The following is a 19,624-nucleotide window of genomic DNA, read 5'->3' on the forward strand; positions in this document are numbered from 1 at the left end:
GCTGTGCGCGCAGCCCATATAAGCGAAAATCACCCACGAGCACCGCCCTGCTGTGTCAATCCCTGCTGCTGCTATGTGTGCTGGAGCCTCGGCTGGAGCAAGCGCATGTGCTTAAAAGACGCTCTGCTGGATCCTATATATGTATATACATATCCTATGGTATATACTGATGCTGGCGACGTTGGTGGGAGTAGATCCCGATAGACGGAGAAGTTTGGTGTCGCGTCGTGAGACGCACAAGGCGCAAACAAAGAAGAAGCGGCAGCGTCAAAAAGTAGACGAGAGGAGGTGCTGCTGGCTGATATATACTGCCGGGGATCGGCGGGTTTCTTGGAGTCATTCACTTTAACCGTGGCAACGAAACTTGTCGACACTTGTGCGTCGTCCGGGTTTTCACCCAGCCTCCAGACGTGTTTATCCTGTACCAGCACACAGCCACAACATCCAGCACGCACCGAGAAAAAGAAAAAAAAAAAAAATCAACCAGTGCAAAAAGCCCAAGAACAGCAACAGCACAGCAGCGGCAGTTATTATTTGATTCGACAATTATTATTAGATTCGCAAGGGGCGAGCGAGCGTTTTGGTTGCGTGACCAGTATATCAACAGCAGCAGCACCAGCAGCAGGAGCAGATCGCGGCTGGCGAGATGATGGAGATGATGTCGGATGATTCCCAGCACGTCAACATGTCCGACATTAGCAGCAACTGGCACGGGCTGGAGATTTATCCCTTGGATGTTTCCACGGAGGACGATTTGCTGCTCAGCATCAACACCAGCAGCAGCAACCGACCGCCTAGTCCGATCGAATCGTTGTTAGGTAAGTCCGCAATATTATCTTATTTTTCTCCCCATCTTTTCCTATGGTGACCACGGGTGACCAGCAGCATGTACAAGAGCAACAAATCTATATATAATGTGAAAGTGTCCGTGAATGAGAGGGGGTCAAATCATCACCTTGCAAATCACCGTGACAGAGTCTTTAATCTATATAATATATCGCGCTACATCTATTTTAAAACGCGGGCGCTATGGAAACGTTTATAAAAGTAGGCTATTATATATAAACGATATAGTATAAATTGTTATTACATTTCATGAGACTCGCGGTTAATTTTGGATTTTGGGCGGGGAAATGGTATTCAATTGCAGGCGAACTATCGGGTTCCCACTCGCTCATTTTCATGGAGAATGCCGAGGAAATGCTGCTGCCGTGGAAAAATAATCCCAACTTCTTGCCGATTGTTCTGACGCACGTTGTTACTTTCGTGATTGGACTGGCCGGTAATATTGTCGTCATCAGCACCATGAGCCGTGGGCACGGCGAGCGCTCCGTTACAAGGTCAGCATCTTTATAATATCTAATAGCCTACTAAAGTAAATAGGCCTACCATTCAATTTTATTGTTCAACAATTTATTATAAATTGGTTTTTGTGCGGAATTTCACCCCGCTTAATATATTATAGTGTTATACTTTTCAGGCTATCGTATTAAAGCGAAATAATCGCTATATATACTATAATTGTCAATATTTCGATTTAATCTGAAAAGAAGAAATTCTGAATGAGGCCTGGTATTATAATCAACTGCGCCGTTCGGAAAATATAGGTCATTTAAATTGGGATCAAATGAAGAGATTTGACTATTACAGCATATTGATTGACACCTTGGAAAAGCATGTTGGATTCTATATTTCAACGTTAGCGCTCTACAACAGTTATTATTCTCTCCGACGACGCGCACCTGCATGTTCCTGGAAAATGACAAATTCGTCGTCATGAGAAAATTTGGTGCATCCAGGAAAAAAATTAAGAGGCGTAATCGAGTTATGTACACGCGCGAGTTACCCTGTAATATTATAGAGCGCAGCAGGATGAAACAAGTAATCAAATCACCAATCGCTTCACTGATGATTTCGAACAACTTTTCAAATTTTTGTTATTGTGCGCGCATACGATTTTCTATAGAGCTGCCGTCCCGCTCTGTTTATTCGACTGCAATCGTCGTCACCGCTAAATGTATTTGCGCAACCCTAGCGCGCGTTCATATTAACGGTCGTTTCTTCATTTGCATATGTATATACATTTTTCGGAAATTGTTGTTCTTTTTCCGTCTTTTTCTGCGAGACTACATCATAGGCCTTGGTTTTCCTCCGCTGGGTATATTTATCCTGTCAACTGCTGGCGTGTATAACTTATTGAACTAAAATCCATCTAAAGGTCGAAAGTTAACACCAAAATGGAACAGGGGGGAAAAAAAGGGGAAAATTGGATTGCAGGCTAGTTAATAAAAACGACGGCCATCGTCATGGAAAGGGAAAATATTTAGGAGTGCTGGAAGGAGGAAGGAGAAGATGAAGAGGGACAGCATCAGAGGATGTGCGACTCCTAATCGGATTGCAAATCAATCTACTATACTACACGGGAATTGACCTTTTTTGTGCTCCCTTTCTCTCTTTTCCACCAATCATTCTATATAGAGGTAATCCTTAAATTGAATGAGAAAAGATCGATTAAGAGTCTACGCGAAGGTGTACTAATACACTGCAGCGCAGTGTTTTCCTTTTTGCAATTTGAAGTGATTCACTGCTAAACAAAATCGGAACGACAATTTTAATTTAAAATTCGCTGATGCAGCTTACATAACAGCAGCCTATCTATGCTGCACATAGAAATAAAAAGTTGCGCAGCAGAGGGATTCGCCGAAAAGTCTGATTTATATGGTTGCGATTTGTTGTAGCCTACTTTCTATAATAGTGCGAGAGTATATATCAGCAGTTGAAATAGCTGATGCAGCCAAAACTCGTTTAAAAAAAATAACTTTGCCACTAAATCTCTATAGGCTATTATGCACTTGCACACAAAAGTGGCTCGACTCTGCGAAATCCTCTAGAACAACATTCAAACTTAAAGTCAACATCAAAATATTATGCGTCTCTCGGTTTGCGTAGGCCTATTTTTTATAAATATATACCCGCATCAGTATATATATAATAGTATTATATAGAGCATTGCTATATTGCTTGACATGACATAGCCAAATCAAAAAGATCGATTACTGATGCGTGTGTGGGAGTGCCGGGGACTATTATATGTATGTACTGGCGCGAGCCGGAGATTTTGGTAGTATGCGACACTGCTGGCCAAGCCCAAAAGCCACTTCTCAATAGGTTGGGTTTCGAATGAATCAAGACGTCGTTGACTGACCGTCTATTTCAGCAAACTGACATTTGATTTGAACGCAGCCGAGCGTGAATGTTGTATTGCATCTGCTGCTGAGGCATCGGATTCGTTTCAGTCCTATATAGATATATCAGTTTCTTTTTTTGATGTTCCATCATCTCACTTTATATTCCAACCCTTTCCAAATCACAAAATCAATGCGCTGCTGAAGACAGATACAGCAGATATGTAAATATATAGCCGGTATATATCCGCGAATACAGCATGTAGGCCTAATATTGAAACGTGTCACCAAAGTCACTTCGCTCTCGTCTTATATACAGAGAAGCATCACCGATACCAAAAATATTATTGACAGACGGACCCAAAAGTCTATATTTCAAAATTTGAAAAGATCTTATAAATATCAGCTTATCTTATATATCAGCTTTATAGACGCCACGCAGCACACAGCAGCAGCCTTGAATTTTAAGAATTCGCACATTCATTCGGAGTTGTAATCAGACCATCACTTTTTGATGTGCGCAACTTTTTGTTTCGCTCGTTATTTTCCTAAACTGCTGGCTTAGAGATTCGGAAATTAGATTTACGTTTTTTTCTTTAAGATTTGAATAACCATCATACATTCAAAGATCTTCCGCGTATATAGTTCGACGTATAGATTCTGTTGCGTAGAAAATTTGGATAATCCCGTTCTATACAGATATTATAATAATCTTTATTAGATATGTTGAGATATTTGGAAGATCGATTTAATTGTTTGTCTTCCATTAGAATAATATATAGGAAAAGCAAGATATATATCGTATATCAATCATAGCAAAATAAATATAAAAACAGTGAAGGCGATTTCGTTTCACGGAAGAAAAAGCCAATTCCGCAACAGCCGACCGATATACAGGCTAGCATAGCAACATATTATATAAATAATACACTTGCTGCTGGACTCGATCGAGAATGCATTATTGAATTTTTCGGCGGAAATGAAAACAAAAAGCATCCGGAGTCAGCTTTGGAACGGATTTTATTTTGCAATATAATACCTGCTCTGCATTGAATAATATAGAGAGCTTTTGCGATTTATTTATTCAGTCAAAAAGCACGTAGACTTTATACAATATAAATGCACTGTTACACAGGTGTATTTATATTATGGATTACATTAAATATGTAAATTGTTATATGACCTAACTATAAGGTATCGAATTTCAATTACTATACTTATTCTTTTCATTATTGACTTTTATACGTATATACTGATCAGCTCATATACTTGGTAGGCTATTTAGCTTTCAGGCTTCTGAGAAGTTAATACAAAGAAAAATGATAAAATTTCGGGGAATTTGCTGCCGAATTACCTATAGGCCTTTAAAACGTAGACCATATAATCCCTATTATTCATTGCATCTTTGGATTCAATGGCTGTACACAATAGATTTCTCTTCTGATGTAAACCTGATAATCAATAGATAGGCTCTTATCAGACAAGGCATCAGCTCCTACAATAATGAATACCCTAATTTTTCAAGCGAGAAATTCCTGCATATAATATAGGATATTCATTACCAGTTAATCATTTGCATACGTGGACGACCTTGAAAATCTGCGCAAAACTGAAATTGATGCCAATTAAAACGCGAAAAGCAAATAATTATTTTATTATCAACTTTTATATTTAGAACATATTAGAGTAGGCAGCAGGCCCTGCTGATTTGTCGAACCAACGGTCCGATTCGAGCACACATTAATCAATCTCAGATTATAAGCGAGATTATAAGCTTAAATCTAAAAATCATTACATCGACTCGAATAATCACACTCCATATAGTTTGAGTTTGATACAATTTCGTCATGATGGCCAGCAGCACACTGCCTATTCGGTAACGAAGACAATTGAGTCCGCGTGTATTGCCTTAGATCATGATTGTTGGAGACTTGTCGCTAATGAACGCCATTATGTTTCGGATCGATGCCAGCAAAGAAAAGGGCTACATGTCGTTTCTTTATATCGTCTTTTGAGCTGCTGCTTTGCTGCTGGCCTATATGTATGCGCGGTGGCTGCGGTCGCATGTTTTAGATAGATACAACTCCATCATCGCCGTGTCTCAAAGCAATCACCATCATCATAAAGATGTCTGCCGTCATCATCTCGTTTTGGCTCTATCTATGTTATATAGTCGATTAGACGAACGAGGGCGGAGAAATAGAAGAAAAAAGGGCGAGAGTAACAGCAGCAGCAGCAGAGAACCTAATCGGCTTCTGTTGTCTGTCTCCCTCCCAGAAACTCTTCACCATCATCTATTCCATCTCAACACGGAAAAGGCCTCCCCTCCCCCTCTTTTGAGCTATATAGTCAGTTCCATCTGTAATATTCTTCTATAAGGTAATTCAGTCGATTTCGATTATACCTCAATAACCGACGAGCAGCAAATAGAGATGAGAGACGCTAGCAGCAGCACAGCATAGTATAGGCTATATACAGCACACACGCCGGCCATCCTGTGCCATTCGCATCTATCAATGTGTGTGTAATAAGTTTATGTGCATCGCATACAGATTCAGCGCGGCGGCGGGCATTGGGGGATTCTGAAATTGGATTATTATAGGGCAAGCAGCGGCTGACATCTTCCTTGTCTTACATGTCTTTTATATCAGCTCTCTCATCTTTTCTTTCTTTTTCCTTTTCTTTTGATTTCGATTGAAACTCCGCCCAAATATAAAGACAAATGGCTAGACGTTTTATTCGCACTGACCCCAATGCAGCCAGGGGCTGTTTTTTTTTTCTTTAAATTAAATCTACTATACGTGGATAAAATAGGCCAATATTTTATTCAGATTTTTATATCTATTTCCATCTTCTGGGCTGGTATGTTCAATGCGAAGGGTGTGGGGGTGGGGAGGAGGAGCGAGTGGCTGTATAATAATCTAGAGATATTCGAGGGCTATCTTTTCGTTGTAGCTACATGATCCATGCAACCCGTTTAAGCCCAAAAGATTGCCAAGGCAGCCTAATAATATCTATAACGGGGGCAGTTGGCTTATTGGCGATGGCTTATATTCCCCTTCATATATATAGATAGGGTGATTATAGTCTGTATGAGAGATATACACGTTCAGACGGCTGACGTCTTTCTCACAAGACGCCTAGAAAATATTGGCGTTCCACCACCATCTATATAAACACAAAAGCACCAGAAAAGAATAGGCTATTGAAAAGAAACGCCATAATGGACATCATCATTCCTCTTCTGCCTCTCCGTATATATACATCATATAAAACCAAGACTCTCCGCCCTTTTCTATATTAAAAGCCAAACCAAAAAAGGGGGCTAACTCTAAACGCTGTATAGTCCTAGAGTGCCTTTCGAAATCGATGTTCCAACCCGGTTATTTTTTCTTTCTCTTGTCTAGTTTCGGATTCATTTTCTCATGCTTGGCCGATTTTCATCTTCTTTCTCCACCAGCTTTACGTATAGTTTATAGTATAGGCTATAGTAGTAACATATAACATTAAAGATGATACGAGCTAGACGTGCTCAAAGTCTAAAAATATAAGCCTGCACGTTTTCGTACATAGTCTAGATAGCTAAAAGCGAGGCTCAAAGTTCCTCCCACTGAAACCGCTCTAGATATACTAGTTTATATACGTAGTCGATGGTGATTTAGCAAGCGCCAATTTCGTGCTTGGAATAGAGAAAATGAACAAGCAGAGTATGGTTGTTTATAAAGTCTCATTTACACATAGATCACATAGATTGAATCTTCAGCGTTAACCAGTAGGCCTGTATCAACCGTTGTTTTCTCTCCTTTTGGGAGGAATATTCCACGAAATTGGAGATGATCAGTTAGGCCTACTGTAAGATAAGCGAAATCACAGCAATCTTCCATCAAGGGCGTGTATATATAGGCAGATCAGTAGGCCTATACTAATCACACCAGAAGCGTTTTCACTGCTGCTGGTGAATATACTAGGTAGTACACCATCAGCCTGAATTCTGCAGGCCTATATTTAGAATATAGCATTTCTAATTTCAGATGAATCGAAATGATGTGCGACAGTTAATTGTTTCATCTTCTTTTGATCGTCTTTTTGTTTCTCGAACCCACTATTATAGGCTATATAGAAATTTGACAGAGACACAAATAAGACAGACGCTGCAAATTACAAATCCCCCTACGCCATGTCATATACTCGTCATAAGGCCCTTTTCATTTGTTCTTGATGTAAACTCGTTATATCTATATGCTCTGCCTTTCGATTGAAAACAGCAAAGCCAACGAATAAGGCAAATAACACACAGCATCAAAGCCGGAAATAAAAGCTAATATCAAAGTAACCGTTGATTGGTTGTTTATTCGCTACTTGTGCCATGTCAGTTAAGTAGACAAGAACAAAAAAAAGATGTATAAAAAAAGGGATACATACCACACAATTCACACACCACATATATTATCCCGCCCTATATGGATGCACTTGCATGCAGTATAAAGAACCAATAATAATACGGCCCCAGCAGTATATAGATATTAATAAGATATCGATTGCTTCATTTGGAGAATTTTCGACGAAAGACAATTAAGTAGGCCTATATTGAGACGGATCAAAAAGTGATGTGCCTTCATCTTTTTGATTGACGAGGATATAATATCCCGTTGATCATCAAAGTGCGCAGAGACCCTCTTTCTCTTCTTATATTTCCCCCCAAATTTCTTTTGTGTGTACGTATATGTGCACTGAAGGACAGGGGTGGGAGCTAGTCTACAACTCTACAAGCAAAAGGCTTGTGTAATGAAACTTGTAGGCGCGCAAACAGAGAGAACGTGCATCGCAGAAAAGCGGATTCCATTAAATAGACTAGACGACGATATATAGAAAAAGCAAAGGGCTGCACATGCTGCTGCATCACGCCGGGGAGGCGGAATTGAAGGATCGCTCGCTCCCAATGAAAAAACGAAATAAGGATTGTCTGTGTGTATAAGCAATAAGAGCATTTCTTTCTCTAAACTGTTGGAATAAATATAGAATAGGGTTCCAACAACAGGGTTTCCCCCCCTTTTTTCATATAACCAAATCAAGGAATTCAATAATCGAAAGACGTGGTTGAATGATGGCCCTATATTATACTATACATTTATATGTAGGTACGTGCCGGAGAAATATATATGCTGGAGGTGTAAGGGCAGCAATTTGCCGATGGGATTGAAACGAACTCGTGCATTGTAAAGCTCCCCCCTCAGACAAAATAAGAAGAATAAGAAAAAACGAAAAAAGAGAGAGAGAAAAAGAATCCAACACAAAGAAAAGAAGAGCATTGACGATTTGTCGTGCGGTTCACATCTCAATCCGTACAGCGCAGCATCAGACAGCAGCGCAGCAGTAGCCCAAAAGAATAAATGTGTATAGGCAAAGGGGGGAAAAAGGAAATATAAACTATATGGCACTGGGTTTGCGCGGTGCAAGTACCAGTTAAACAAAATTGGATCGCCTTATCCGCCGTATCTTACGAGCGGCATCACAGCAGACAGAAACATCAGTTGAATCGGGCAACATCCAGCAGCGACGGGGCCCGGGCTTGCGGGTTATTCAGCAACAGAGAAAAAAGAAGAAAAACCAACTCAAGACGGTTTGGCATTTCTCAATAGATCTTATACTATTCACGAAAACCGCGCCGTTAAAATAGCCTATTTTTCCTTCAGCTGCTGCTCCGTCGCAAAGATCCCATCACCGAGGATTGTTGAAACTTGATGCCGGTAATGATTGCATATAGCAGCAGCAGCGCGGTGCGCCATTTCCAGCAGCAGCAGCGTTTCTATATGTCGAATATTATGCTGTATTATATCGTGCGGGAGGACTTAATATAGGCCTATTGCGCTGCTGCGTACCTTTGCTGGGTTTACCGCGGTCCTTGACTTGACATGCCGAAACGAATGCGAAATGAGAACATCTGCCTATAAGACGTCACAGGGGGAAAAAGCTGTCAAACACAGAAATAGGCCTTTTAATACTGGTCGTATTTTATACAAGCGCGGATAGATGTATACCTGCATGTTGGCGAACGCGCATAAAATTTAAATCTAATCGAATTTCGTTCCTGAACTAATATAAATCCAATACTAAATATAAATCCATCCTCCACATCACACGCGCGAGTATATTATTAGTAAAAAAGGTAGATCACAAATGTAATCACACACCAACTTTATTAAAGAAAACTTTGTTTCATGTTAGGCATAAAATGGGTTGTAACTTGGGTGTCGCATACTACTAACGCAATGCGCGCGGGGGCTTAATAATCTATAGTGTTCCGGGGGAATTCATTTAACATCACATCAGCACGCGCCCACGTAGTTAGGGGCTACTAAAACTTTTGGCTTTATCGATTCATTTTTTTCTGGGAAATTGCGGTCCATTATTTCTTTGCTTTCTTTTTTTTTTCTTACAAATTATAGCATATAGCTACATCTTGTCTCCCATATTAAGTATAAAAAGTTTTGCTGTATTATAATGTTTGACTTGGATATATTTCATCAATCTTGCATCAATCGAACAACGAGAGGCGCCTTGGGTATACTTTGCAAATTCAATAACAGAAATTGTGTTCTATAATAAAATGATTGACTTTCTTCAATGTGCCAATATAGACATAGGCCTCTACTATACATGTGCGCTAGCCAAAATATAGACTTGTGATATTTGTATTTGGGGCTGTGTGTGCTGTGTTATGTCCGATCAATTTCGGCAGGTTCTTTGAACTCGTCAAGTTTCTTGTCACGTCTATAGACTATATAGCATTGTGTTGGATCCCGAGAAAAACAACAAGAATATCCAAGTCGGTTGGCTAACTTTCAAACTATATAGATGCGTTGCGTCAATATTGACTATCGTCCAGCACACAGGTCTCTCTCTCTATATATATATACAGCGCTATGCCGACGAGTGACGGTGTTCATCTTATATATTGGCCTTTCTCTTCCACGAATGACCATTGAATTCGCAAAGACACTATATATACAGCTTCTTTCCTTTGACCCCATGCAGTGGCGTCAGCAGCAGTGTTTTTCTTTTGTTATTTGACTATGTTGCGTAATATATCACTAAAAACCTAAATATATATGGATTCCCAACTCTCTGGAGGGATATGTTATATTACAATATGAACATTTTCGTTTGGTTTTCTCTCCGGAGTGCTGGGCATGACGGGGCATGATTCAAAACTCTTCAAAATAGATGGAAATTCAACAGGGGGGCAGTTGGAAAAACTGTCAATAATAGGCCTATAAATAACCTATCCATCATATGCAGATCCAAATGTTATAAGACGCAAATGCAATCGGTGCTGGAGAGCGCAGCAGCAGCGCACGCATGATGTGATCTTCGAATTGGTGCGTATAACTTGATTGAAACTTGCGAACCAGCTGCATATCAGTGATGCCATCAGAGCGTGAACGTGAATCACGAATGGCGCACGTAGTTTCGGAATTTGCGTCACGAGATCAGTTGGTCATTAATTGAGCCCTTTGTTGCTACTGCTGCTGCTATATTTGATTTCAATTTAAGTGGTGGATTACACGATGTTATACTACAGCAGACGTGTGTAGGAGTAAATTATAGCCTGCGCGTGCTGTTTTGTGTAAGAGACTCTAATAACTTATTCTGCCAGGGTATTATTATTCATAATAAAAGCCTAGATGTAATCCTAATCTATACAAGGATGCCTTGGCATTATCATCAAGAAACCATGGGCGGACTGCATCAACCTTAATGTGTGTACTGTACCCCGCTATACAGCGCTGCCGGGGAAATATTTTCATTATAATCTCCCCCGCAATATACTAATATACTTGCAGGTTTCCATATCTTTCTTTATTTTGTTTTAAAAATGTGTAAGAACCGAAGCCTTGAAGCGTCACAAATTCACAGTGCCACTGCCCACTATATATACCACAACATGAACCAGAGTTAGGCAGCAGGCCGATCAATGTTCGGCAGCAATAAAATATAGTGCGTGCTACCGCGTCCACGGTTACGCACGCAAGTTGATTTCGTAAAGATTGATGATGCACGGATCACTGTTTTTCTTTGAATCAAATAGTTGGGGGACATACACAGGGGCAAACAGTACACACGAATGAAAAGAATCACAAATCTAAACCCTATTATGCATGGCCATCATATGTGGGCTAAATATAGCGGCCAAGTTTGAGTGACAAGAGATAAACGAGGTAGACATTATATAGGCGCTGCCGTCGTCTTTCAAAGCGCGTGATAGACCTATATAAAAAATTTAATATTATACGTCTATTATGAACGTATAATTAATCCTACATACAACAACACTACGTATATAATATAGGTTGTATAGTCGAAAATGTATTAATCAACTGGCGTACGCGCGTTCGTTTGATTGGCCCGAACCAAACACTCTTTGTAGAATTGGGGGTGTACATACAGCATGCAGCAGCCAAATAACACTTGACGTCTGCCTTTGTTGCTGTTCGTTAAAGGCTCAATCCATAACGCCAGCGAACTTATTTTATTTCCAGTCGACTTCTCATCATCTTTGACAATAAAAGCCTGCATGTGAACTATACTAGGCCTATTCCGTATATCGTATAGCTATATTTTTCACAGTTGTTTTGGAAACAATAAATCATCAGAACTGTGATGATGTTTTTTATTCTATTCCAACAGAAAAATCTTTAACATTCCAAATTGGCAATCTCTTTACTTTTTTGTTTGTTTTTCAAATGAATAATAATTGATTATATGAATTTATTTATTTTCTATATTCAACAGCAAGAACTTAAAACAAAAAAACAAAAAAACAATTTGGTTATGGGAACGTCGGACTATATATTTATTCACGCATATTAATTTTGAGCGTTGTAAATGTCAAAGATTCCTGGCCGCAGCAATCGACAATAAATTAATAATGCGACATCATACGAAAACATATATATTAAAAAGATAAAAAAGAGAAAGAAATTGCACAAAATCTTTCAGCCGCGGTATTGTATAACTTAGGGGCACACGGAACACTGAAGCCAAAATTGAACCACAGTTGCTGTGGTGGTCGCGACGCGCGCCAGCCCCGCGATCAATAACGCAACAATTCGTCATCTCTTATGAGACGCTATTCCTGCCGTGTGCTGGCGAGTGTATATAATACATGTATAGCCTACTCTACTCTACGTATACTACATATCAACTTGTAGAAAAGTAGCTGCTGGGCTGGGCAGTATATTACATATTGAGATGAGAGTGCGTATATGTACGCGGACATCATAAAGGCCTACATATAGGACCTTATTATCGACATATCGAGCGTCTCCCAGCAAAGACGTCGTACGTCTTTTCCAGCCTATAAGAAGAAATCTTACCAGCAGGTTATTATATTCGCTGGCCTACGTTACAGCGCCGATTCCTTTTTCGATATAGGGGCTATGTCTGATGACGATGTGCGCTCCAGAATGTAGAGATAAATGTTGGTCCGAAAACATATATGCCAGACGCCCCAGCAACAAAGCTGCTAATTGAATTACTATTTCTATTTGTCGGCTGCTGCTGCTGGCGCTCGCGATGATGTGATTCGTTGATTGGTTTTTAATAAATTCCTTTCATCATTGATTAATGCGTTCTGTGCTGTACACGTGCATACACTAATTTATTGCTCTAATAGAGACGACGCGAGCGAGGCTAATATTATATATACGCTTTCTGAATCGGTCAGCATTTTGTGTAGGCGGAGGTAATAATACATAACGCACGAGAAATCGGTTTAACGTGTCGTTGCTTTGATTAGCTGAGCCGGCCATTTATTTCAGGCGTCGTGCGGGAGATGACCAAAAATGTCAAAATGTCCTAATGGCATTTTTTGTTGCTTTGTTTTCGTTGACATTATAAGAAAGAAAAGAAGCGTCTATATAATGGTTAGAATATAAAAAAAGAAATGTGAATGAAAGAAAAAGGGAAGAAAAAAAAGTCTGTAGTATATAAGAAAGAAAAGGAAATGCAATCTCATTCATGGCGTGGTCAGCCAAGTGTGCAACTTAATAGTCCAACGGTATAATAACGACTGAAGAGTAGCCTATAGCCTACAATATATCGTGCCAGTCACGCGAGGATATGAACAAGACAAAAAAAAAAGTAAATAGGGGCACGCAGAAATTGCCCATGACTTTCTTATCCGGACTTGGTGGTGTATAGGCTATACGCACTATTATAGTATATATAGTAGTACCCGTCGTCATCATCAAGGAAAAGATTACTTTGATGTGTTGACACACTCTGCTGTGCTGCTGGTGCCTGCACTGCGGAATGATCAATCACGAAAGATGTTTAACTTTGAGGAAAAACTTCTATAGGCCTTGTTTTGTCTGAGTGCACATTGTTGACGAAATTCTTAGTTTCATAAAAGTGTAGTTCCGTCATCTTTGATGCTCAGCTCCATGGCATACAGATATACTATATAAAAAGCTAACAGAGAATGCGGAAATACAATAAATTGTAAAAGGTGTTAATGTAAGTTCGCTGAACGTGTTTTTTGGGCGTTTGCCGTTATGTGTGGACTCTCATTTTATTAGATTTCCGTGTTAGTTCATTAGGTGTTCATATAACAGGACTGACTGACTCGCGTTATGTGTCGCAATCGGAAACCCCCGCCTGCGTATACGTGCACTACGTGACGAATCAGCCGGTCCGATGGTTCCGGTCCTTTCTTCTGATTTTGTTAATTCTCACATCCTTTGTTGCCCTTTCTCTCTCTCTTTCTTACATGTTGAGTTTGCTGTGTCACAACGACGTCTAACGGACTGCTGCTATATGTACCGTATACAAAAGATTTGGTGCTACTACGGTACAAACACTGATGAAACCAATCGAAAAACAAAAAGAATTTGACCAATAAAGAAAAGATGGACATGACGACAAAAAGATGATATTTATATTCTTTAGAAATATAATGAAGCTATATAGCTATATGTAGCGTATTGCGATTAGAGCTATTGTAGAGCCCAACTTGAAAAATAGTTCAAACAAAAGTGACAAATCGAGTGATGATATAACCGGATATAACAACTTGGAAAATTGAACGACGTGAGAAAATTATTCAAAATTCTATTCAAAGCGAATGCGAATTTTTTCTACAAGACCTTATTCCCTTTTCATGTAACGGAATGGAACTGAGAAAAAAATTTAAATGCAGCGACCGTCTGAAAGAAAACATTTTAAGTGATATTTAATAAAAGACGACGTCTAAGAATTTGAATTCCAATGCTGCACTGGGCGCGTTCCCATTTCATAACAAGAACAAACTTCTTTTTTTCCACGAACATATAGAGCCAATATTTTACGACGACATCTATAGGCTACTACCCAAGAAAAAAGCAAGCGAGAATAGGCCTATTTCGCCAGACAAATGTTCCATTTTGACTTTTCGAAATGTATAGGGAATTCCACTGAGGGGAAAGTGCCGCTGCCACCATAAGCCATTATAGAAAAAACCCAGTTTCTATTTTTTGTTTTCTAAAAGAATGAATTATGCATATCCTTGCCTCGTCTTCTCTTCTGCTCTTTTATGCATCAACTGCTGTTGGCTGGCGCGCATGCTGGATTATAAGGGAAACAAACTTTCTCCGATTTCTCGCGACTGGGTCACACATTTCACCGCAGTCTTAGTGTCTCACGGTGTCGACATTTTCAGAAATATGCTCTATAGGATATCGTATAGATAGAGAGAGCTTTTATTGGCAATGTCAAAGTTTCTTATCTTCTTTCGCTGTTGGACTTTTATATTAGCGGAGACAGCTGTCAGGGCATGTATGTATCCCGTCCGATAGGAGATTGTCGGCCACGCGTTTTGGAAACACGAGCAAACCACCCCCTCAAAAAAATATAGATAGTGGCCTATATAATATTTTATACATACAAGAGGGAGGGAGAAAATAACTGACGGGAAGAACCGATTAAATGTCGCTGACTTTTAGAAATGCGCATCTCAGATCTGGCGATATTTTCGTAATTTCCCGCATCGAAAATGCACTTTTGGCATAACTCCGGCTTTTTTTTATTAGCCTTAAAAATCTACGTTTAGCGTAAAACCTTGCGTAATAAAGAAACAGCTATAGCTCAAAATGACAATCTTCCAACCGAAATGGTTCTCGCTGCGTATGCGCGATCTCTGATTTTCGCTTATATAGTTGCTGCTTGGCAGCAGGTGGTGCGAGCGTCTATATCCATATAACCTCGAAGCCCACCGCGATATTGTGCAAGAGTTTTCCTTTTTTTTTTATTTTTTTTAATCCGCCATTTTTGAATTCGTTACACGCGCCGTCGAAGCGTCGCTGAACGCGGGAGATTCCTTCGCTGTGCTGCGTATATATCCATCGGCTCGTGTTTTCCTTTCATCGGCGCATATACAACCCAACGCGTTTTGTTTTTCTTCCAACTCGGTCGTTGACATTTTCACGACCGCGCGGGTTTTCTTTTATCCGGCTGTAAAATCTCGAACCGAATTGAACGACATCAAATTCGTAATAATCATAAATTTATCATTTCTGTGAGAGTTATTTTATAGGCTAGTCTGTGTATGGGATACAAAATGTACTTTGACGTGGAGTATTTGAAAATAATCCATAGACTAGAATTTAATAATATATAATGAATCTAATATCATATGCGTAATTCGATTTGTGTTTTTCTTTTTCTGTTTCACATGAAAGCATGTTCCTGGTGAGTTTGGCAGTGGCTGATTTGCTGCTGGTGGCTGTGAGCGCCCCACTCGAGACGATGGGATACTTCCTCAATCCGTGGACTAAAGGCGGTCGACTGTGTCAGCTTCAGTATTACGTCGAAATGCTGTCGGCCGTCGCTTCCGTACTCAATCTCACAGCCGTTAGCCTAGAGCGGTAAGTCCCCCTCCTAAAATAATACTTCACTCCGATTCCATCATTTCCAATTCATCCGTCGTCTACTCTATAGAACTGTATATATTCTAAATTTCTACACGAATTCCTAGTAAAAACATTTCGAAATCATCCATTGTTTAAACTTATATACACACCCGGGATTTGATGCGACGTTGTCGCAAGGTTCATTCCGGTATAGGATCGAACAATTCGTCTTCGTTTTTATTTTCCCCCCGTTCTAGACGTTAATAACAGAATTTCCTGTGTCCTGATGGGGAAGATGTATCGATCACTCTATATCCAGCACTTAACCGAGAGAGAGAGAGCGACTACATCAGGTAAACATCCTCTTTTTTTCGATGCCAGAAAGGATAGTTTTTTTTCTTTCGGTCGACATATCCCCTGGTAAGACGTCCGCCTTAAAGAGAGTCAAGCTTATCGATAGATGGAGGAGTCGACTTTTTTTTTTTTCGGGAGAAATTCGTGCGTCACATTATTTGTCATGGGCTCACGGGCGACTGTGCTGTTACTGATGCTCACTTGCCCGCATTTATTTTTCGGCTTCTTTTTATGTTGACACACTGATGTGCGCGGAGTGTTTGCTGGAAACCTGGAATGAAAGAAAAGGCATTGTTAGAAAGTGAAGTGAAGTGTAGGGAATAACGCCAATCATTCGGTTGGATGATTTGACGGCAGCACTTAATCCGAGTCACGTTCGACTCTTTGCGTCATCCTTTACCGATGGATGTTATATACGAACGATGGATGAAAGGTTCGAGTCGTCGTCAAGGTCTATATACGAGGCTAGATTATGTACGACTCTCCAATCATCTTTTTCTTTGTGTGGGTTTAGGCGTCCTGATTATTTGGGCAGGACAATTCGATCTATAGCGCACAAACGGGAAAGCGCATCCGGGTACAGGAATAATGGTTTGATCGGCCTTGATTATGTTCAGCTTCCGGTTGATTGAATTTCGGCCAATTTCGCGGGTATATAGCTATAACATAACGCGCAAAAGATTTATTCTTCGTCAGTTACATGGGTTGGATGAGTGCCCAGCAGCAGCGCATCGGATTTTATATACTTCCGACTATTATATCGATCGATATGATATATTGACAGCTTTGAACGCGCAGTAAAACTGGTTGATTTGTTGAGCAATCAAACTGAATACATGGCAGAAAGTATTTTGTATTATTAGTTCTTATATTAGCGACTTTTTCCTTTTTTTTTTGAATTTTAGTTTTGGCAATTTTGTTGTGTGGACATTTTCATTTGATTTGTCTCTCGATGATTTCACCTTAGGTATCTGGTCATTGTGTACCCGATGAAGTCGCGCTCCTTCTGCACGCTGCACAACTGCCGAAGAGCTCTGATCGCCGTCTGGATTTTCGCTCTCCTGCTCACAGCTCCATCCGTTTGGGCCAGAGTAGGTCTTTGCCGACCGACGAGTTCGGCTCTATATCCTTATATCTGTGTAGATACATCCTGTTCTTGTTTCCTCGATTCAAATGCACAAAGTTGCTTAATCCTTTTTATTATCCCATATCTGATGATTGGTCCATTATACAGGACAGCGTGACGTACATTTACTACAACAACAAGACTTCGGTTGCCGTCCATTGTGAGTCGGAATTTTAAAAATTCATTCATTCATAATTAATTAATTAATTATGTAAGCACGATTCATTAATTCTCATTTGATTTCTATATAAAAAAAGACTGCATGGATACGGGGGATATCGGCCAGGAACAAGGTCTAGGAGCTTACAGCGGGTTCGTCATCGAAGTTATTTCATTAGTTTATTGTATTTGTATTTAATATTTAAAGTGATTGTATTAGTTTCGTCATCGCATTGTACCAGCTGCTCATCATGCTGGTTTTCCCGCTGCTCTTGATGATCATCTGCTACTCGCGAGTCATCCAAGAGCTCTGGCTCTCCACCAAGCAGATCACGGCCATGACTCGCGAGTACAACAGCAGCTCGCCCCGACGTCTGGAAGTTCACGACGCCCAGACCGGATGGGGCTCCGATCATCACGGCACTTCGCTCAACACCGTCGCCGGCCGGCTGAGCCACACGCAACCTCATCCGCAACAGCATCAACCGCATCATCACTGTCGCAAACCGGCCAACAAATACGGACACTCGCGCAGCGGCGACGGCGCCAAACAAGCTCGTAAACAGGTCCGTCATTATAGTTATTATTGTCTCTTTTTTAGTCATTTCTAGCAGAGCCATTAAGTGGGATCAAAGATGTCATTTTCATTTCGTTATATAGGTCATCAAGATGTTGATTTTGGTGGTTTTACTTTTCCTGGTTTGCTGGGGACCGAGACTCTTGTTGAACGTCATCATCAAGTGGGGCTTGCCCAGCTACGATCACACCGTCTATCAACTGCGTTTCGTTTTCTATCTCCTTCCGTTCGTTCACAGTTGCATCAATCCTGTCATCTACGGGCAAGCTATTTCTCATTTTGAATTTTAAAAAAATACAACAACAAGTAATACTTGGCAATAGTTAATTATCTTTTTTAAATAGTTTCATGTCGACAAATTTCCGACGAATGATGGTTCGGTGTTGCACCCGGAGACGAAGATTCTCTCAAATGTGTGGCTGTCTCGTCCGCTGCTGTGAAGACGACGACGCTCACAACACTCGTCCAAACTCGGGTTCGTAATATTTGATAGATCAGACTAAAATATCTTGATTGTTCATATTTTTTTTTAAATGTTTCTTTTTATTTATTTATTTATTTTTTTAGTCATGTTTGAAATGAGCAATGGAACGGGACTTCGGAGGCACGGGACACTTGGTCACACGTCGGCGTACTGCGTCTCGATAGCCACGACCGAAGCGACTTTAGCGACGGCCATTCCGCGCAACTCTCTCTACCAAGAACGGCCGGGGCTTTTTAGTACGGAAGACATTTGAGAGAAATAGAATTACACATTTTCGATGTATGATCTCAACGTTATATATGTATAGGGAGGATTTATTTTTGACGAAAATAAAGAGCCCCCGTTTCGATAACACGATATTCATTGCCCCCCCCCCCCACCCCACCTTCCCACTAATACTCATTACTGGTAAACCTGAAACCAAAACTCTCGTTATTTCATGTCAGATATCACCATCTTAATATCGTCAATGTTTGAACGTGTTTCACTTCATTTTCGTCACGTTTTCATGTTGCACGTATTCATCTCTTTGTACGCGGATGAAGGAAAACAATACACACTATCTTTAATGTTATCTAGTTTAAAAGAAAAAACTTGTCAAACTAACATCCAACCCGTTTTTGTTTTTTGTTTTTTTTAAGAATGCCTTTGTAACAAGTTGAAACAATCTGAAACCTGTTCATTCGCCCTATAAACATTTTAATCTGATATTAACATAAAGTCGGAATTAGAATATCAATTACCTGAATTGCTGGAAGTTTTGAACTTGAATTTAGGCATTTCTAAAAATCTATGCTACTTAATTACTTTGGCCACTATATAATTTATAACATGCACAATAAAAACAATTTA

General features: G+C 40.1%; 1 protein-coding gene across 1 annotated transcript; it reads left to right on the forward strand.

Annotated features, from left to right (window-relative positions):
• Positions 1-195: 195 nt before the first annotated feature.
• LOC124320898 (galanin receptor type 2-like) lies at positions 196-19,346 on the forward strand. The gene is made up of 10 exons (XM_046783802.1): positions 196-818; positions 1,151-1,340; positions 15,902-16,087; positions 17,394-17,517; positions 17,661-17,712; positions 17,810-17,864; positions 17,932-18,277; positions 18,372-18,550; positions 18,633-18,763; positions 18,856-19,346. The coding sequence occupies exons 1-10, from the start codon at positions 647-649 to the stop codon at positions 19,023-19,025; spliced, it is 1,605 nt and encodes a 534-aa protein (XP_046639758.1). The 5' UTR covers positions 196-646; the 3' UTR covers positions 19,026-19,346.
• Positions 19,347-19,624: the final 278 nt, after the last annotated feature.

The sequence above is a fragment of the Daphnia pulicaria genome, chromosome 1, assembly GCF_021234035.1.
Source record: "Daphnia pulicaria isolate SC F1-1A chromosome 1, SC_F0-13Bv2, whole genome shotgun sequence".
Lineage (NCBI taxonomy): Eukaryota > Metazoa > Arthropoda > Branchiopoda > Diplostraca > Daphniidae > Daphnia > Daphnia pulicaria.

What these genes read in the sequence shown, in the direction of transcription:
- LOC124320898 (XM_046783802.1), top strand. Translation starts at nt 647, where the DNA reads ATGATGGAGATGATGTCGGATGATTCCCAGCACGTCAACATGTCCGAC. An exon ending in CTCCATCCGTTTGGGCCAGA is followed by an intron (nt 17,518 to 17,660) that starts GTAGGTCTTTGC and finishes TCCATTATACAG; the next exon opens with GACAGCGTGACGTACATTTA. An exon ending in ATCAATCCTGTCATCTACGG is followed by an intron (nt 18,551 to 18,632) that starts GCAAGCTATTTC and finishes TTTTTTAAATAG; the next exon opens with TTTCATGTCGACAAATTTCC.